Consider the following 3573-nt stretch of genomic DNA (forward strand, 5'->3'; position numbering starts at 1 on the left):
TATATATATATACATTTTTTTTTTTTTATCAGAATGACAGCAGATGTTTATTGATCGGCAGTCCTTGTCCTTGTCATTTTTATTCCTCACAGTGCCCGGTAGTCTTCTATAAGTTTGGGATACGGCTGGTGTGATGCAGCCTACTTTCCCATGGGGGGCAGACAGTAAACAAACACACAGAAAATTTCAGCTCTTGAGAAATACTAGGAACTAAATAAAACAGTAATGGCATGGGTCGGGGTGGTTAGAGAAGTCCTGTTCCAAAAGGGGACGTGTGAGCTGAGACCTGAGTGACAGGAGTCCCCTCTGGAAGATTCTGAGGGGGAATCTTCCGGCCATGGGGGAACAGCATGTTGCAGAAGCAGAGCAGGTATTGCCTGATACATTCGAGAAACAGAGGGGTGGCCGGCGGTCCTGGAGCGCAGTGAAGGAGGGAAGGAGGAGCATGCAGTATTGGAGTTATAGAAACCGGGGTTTCAAGGTCTGACTCCCCCTCCTTCCTGGCTGTTTATCACAAAATGGAGACAGTCATGATGCCAGCTTGCGTTAATGTTGCTAAATATGATGATGAGGGTAAGTATAGGTGATAATGAACATCACTGATAATTTAAACATAATTAACCTGCCTTCCACAGAATTTATGTCAGGGGGAAACCAGTAGAGTAAATGTTAAACTAATGGCTGTGTCTGTGTGTTTGATGGTTTACTGATGGACTATCTCTTAAAACAGTGTTGCTAAGTATTTACAAACATTCTTATTTGCATTGATTTCTCACAAAGGTTAAAAAGCTGAAGAGAGAACTCTCACAAATGAAGCAAGAATTGCTGTATAAAGAACAAGGCTTTGAAACGTTGCAACAGTGAGTATAAAAATACTGAAATTGAGAATAATTGAAAGCCCCCTAATACAAAGAAAATAGAAGTACACATTATACATAAGAGATTTCTCAAAGAAACATAAAGTAAAAAGCTCTGAAACCAAAACCAAGAACCAAGAAAACAGTCAACCAACAAACAAAAACACTTGGGAAAATCTATATACTTTGAAAAGGTCTGAAGTTTTATGAATCATCGGAGAGTCAGAGAAACCAGTGAGAACCTTCTCTTTGTGTCCTGGGGCACCTGCCTGCCTGCTCTAAGCTTGAGGTACGCGCTAAGGGAATAGACGCAGGGAGGGAGCATCTCCATGTTCAGCTCTCGCGCTGGACAGTGTGAGCTGCCCCGAGCCCTGGGGTGGAGGCATCTCACCACCCCTTTGTCAGCCCCAGGCACCACCTAACTGGGGCCGATCTCAGGGAGCGAGTCAGGTCAGCAGAGAAGCTTGAGTGGGTTCCTCATTTCCCGAGTTCCTTCTGTCCTTTCCAGTTCTGTAGTCAAGTCTGATGGGCCACTGGCCTAACTCTAGACTGGGCCAGGCTAAGGAAGATGTAGACAACTGAGGGGAGCAGATTCTGGAATCTCCTGTCCGGTTCCCAGCCCCTGGAAGCCACCGTTCTCCCAGCTGATGAGGCTCTGCCCAGCTAAACCCTGACAGGCACACCGGACTTTTCAACCCTCACGATCCCTACCGCAAGGTCTCTGGTGTGAGGCAAGAAGTTGATGGTTTTCATAACCACATGACCACAGAGAGGATTGAAGGCATTATGCCTTTGCATTATCCCTCAAAAGGAATTCAACTGTGTGTGCGGAGCTCTGTGCCAGCTGCGGTGCAGTGTTTATAGAGAGTTCCCGATCGCCTGCGTGTTCTTCCCCCAGTCTCCCTCTGTAGCAATCCAAGGCAGCAAGGCATTACCCCTTTTTAAAGATCTGTGTGTGTGTTGGCCAGACAAACGTAAGCTGGTGCTTCTGTGTGTTTGCGCGACGAATTAACAGCTCGGGACACCAGTCACGACTCTTGACCATCCGTCATATGACTGATTTCAGATCTGGGTCTTATGGCTCAATCTTCTTTTTTCCCACTCACCTCGTGTAATCATAACCATTTTATTCTTTCGGATGCTCCCGTCCTAGTGGTTCTCAAACCTGACTGCATATTAGAATAATCTGAGGAACTTTTTTAAAAAAATACCTGTTTTAGTCTCCATCTAGGCACATTTTGTGCGATCTCCAGGTAGTTCTCAAGTAGGGCTGTGTTCTAAGCACCTCAGCCGGCTGCAGAGCTCCCCTGAAGAACTGAGCAGACCTAGAACGACATCAGTGTGATACTTAGTAATTGCCCATCAGCATAAAGGAGGCTCTGTGGTGGGAGCTGAGAGAGAAGACAAACTTTGAAGAGCCCTGCAACATGTTTAGCTACACGTTAAACATTTTTAAGGCACATGAAATTGTAACTCATGTCACCACCCGGGATTAAAGGTTAGCCAAACTCGCTGTTTTTGTTATATTGATATAACAGTGCTGTATTGTTTTAAAGCAGTTTGCTTGCAAGCAATTTTTATAGGAATCCAAGGCATGTTTAAGAATCTGTCAATAACATTCCACAAGAAAACAATAGACATTTGTTGTAGAAATTCAGGCATTCTCTTGCAATGATTCTAATCCCTTGAACCGAGAGCAGAAAAGATAGGATATCTAACATCAGAGAGACCTCTCTTGTTGATCCTGACTATAGACAAAATAAAGCTGTTTCCATTCAAGTGTTAACCACCATTCTACTAGAACATTGAATAATAATTGAACCCAGAGACCATACTTTTCAGGAAACCGCATTCCTGATACTGTAAAGGGACTTTTCCTTGGGGTTTTGACAGAAAATATATTTCAGGAAAAGATTTAAATAGAATCCTACTGCAGGCTTTTGTAACTTTTCATTTATTTGAGGTAGAATGGACTCTTTTTGCCAAATCTGGAGCTATAATGTAATTTGAACTCAGGCTTTCATTTTACTGAGTACAAGAGTTTATGCTGGATGAATGAATGCAGTTTTACTCTCTGCATTATTCATTTCCGTCTGTGGTCCCATAGTTGACTTTGGCCTGGGCCGTCGCGTAGCTTATGTGTAGACAGATATCACCAGGAAGACATTTCTACTTTGCCACTTTCGGCGTTCATTCAGAAGTGGAAAATGAGAAGTGAAACACTCAGCCAGCCAAAAATGTATACCTAGCCTGTGAAATTTGGCTCGGCCGGGGCGGGGCGGGGGGGGGGGCACATATTCTCGAGGGAAAGCATGCAAATGGGAATCTCTTCTCTTTCAGAGGAGACCAAGATATAGGGGAAATTAATAATACGGTACTCAGAACCCACCGCCCCAAAACAAACTTAAAAAAAATGTTTTTGAGGAAAAATATAAAATTTTATTTCTCAAATTAAGAATAAAAAGCACAGTACTTTGATTTAAAAATCAGCAAATAGTGCTGATATTTTGTTTGATTTTGTTTGACTTTATCTTATGGTCAGTTAGGGTCAAAAAAGAGAGAAAAGGTGGGAGATGAAGAGTTGAGGAGGAAAGGAGAAACATGGAGATAAAGGGAAAAGCAATAGTTAGAGGAAAACAGGTGCTCAGAGGAGACGGAAGTCTGAGAGAAAGACCAGAAGGGCTCCCCAGTGGGGGTGGGGTGGGGTGGGGGGGGG

General features: G+C 43.6%; 1 protein-coding gene across 4 annotated transcripts in view; it reads left to right on the forward strand.

Annotated features, from left to right (window-relative positions):
- WWC2 (WW and C2 domain containing 2) overlaps nt 1–3573 on the forward strand; it is a 203976-nt gene that overhangs the window by 129568 nt on the left and 70835 nt on the right. For all 4 annotated transcript variants that reach the window (XM_040643367.1, XM_040643368.1, XM_040643370.1 and 1 more), the window contains exon 5: nt 781–860. In XM_040643367.1, the coding sequence (XP_040499301.1) occupies nt 781–860 (80 nt within the window). The remainder of the gene's footprint in view (nt 1–780; nt 861–3573) is intronic.

This window comes from Ursus maritimus, unplaced genomic scaffold (genome assembly GCF_017311325.1).
Source record: "Ursus maritimus isolate PB19 unplaced genomic scaffold, ASM1731132v1 scaffold_28, whole genome shotgun sequence".
In the NCBI taxonomy this organism is placed as follows: domain Eukaryota; kingdom Metazoa; phylum Chordata; class Mammalia; order Carnivora; family Ursidae; genus Ursus; species Ursus maritimus.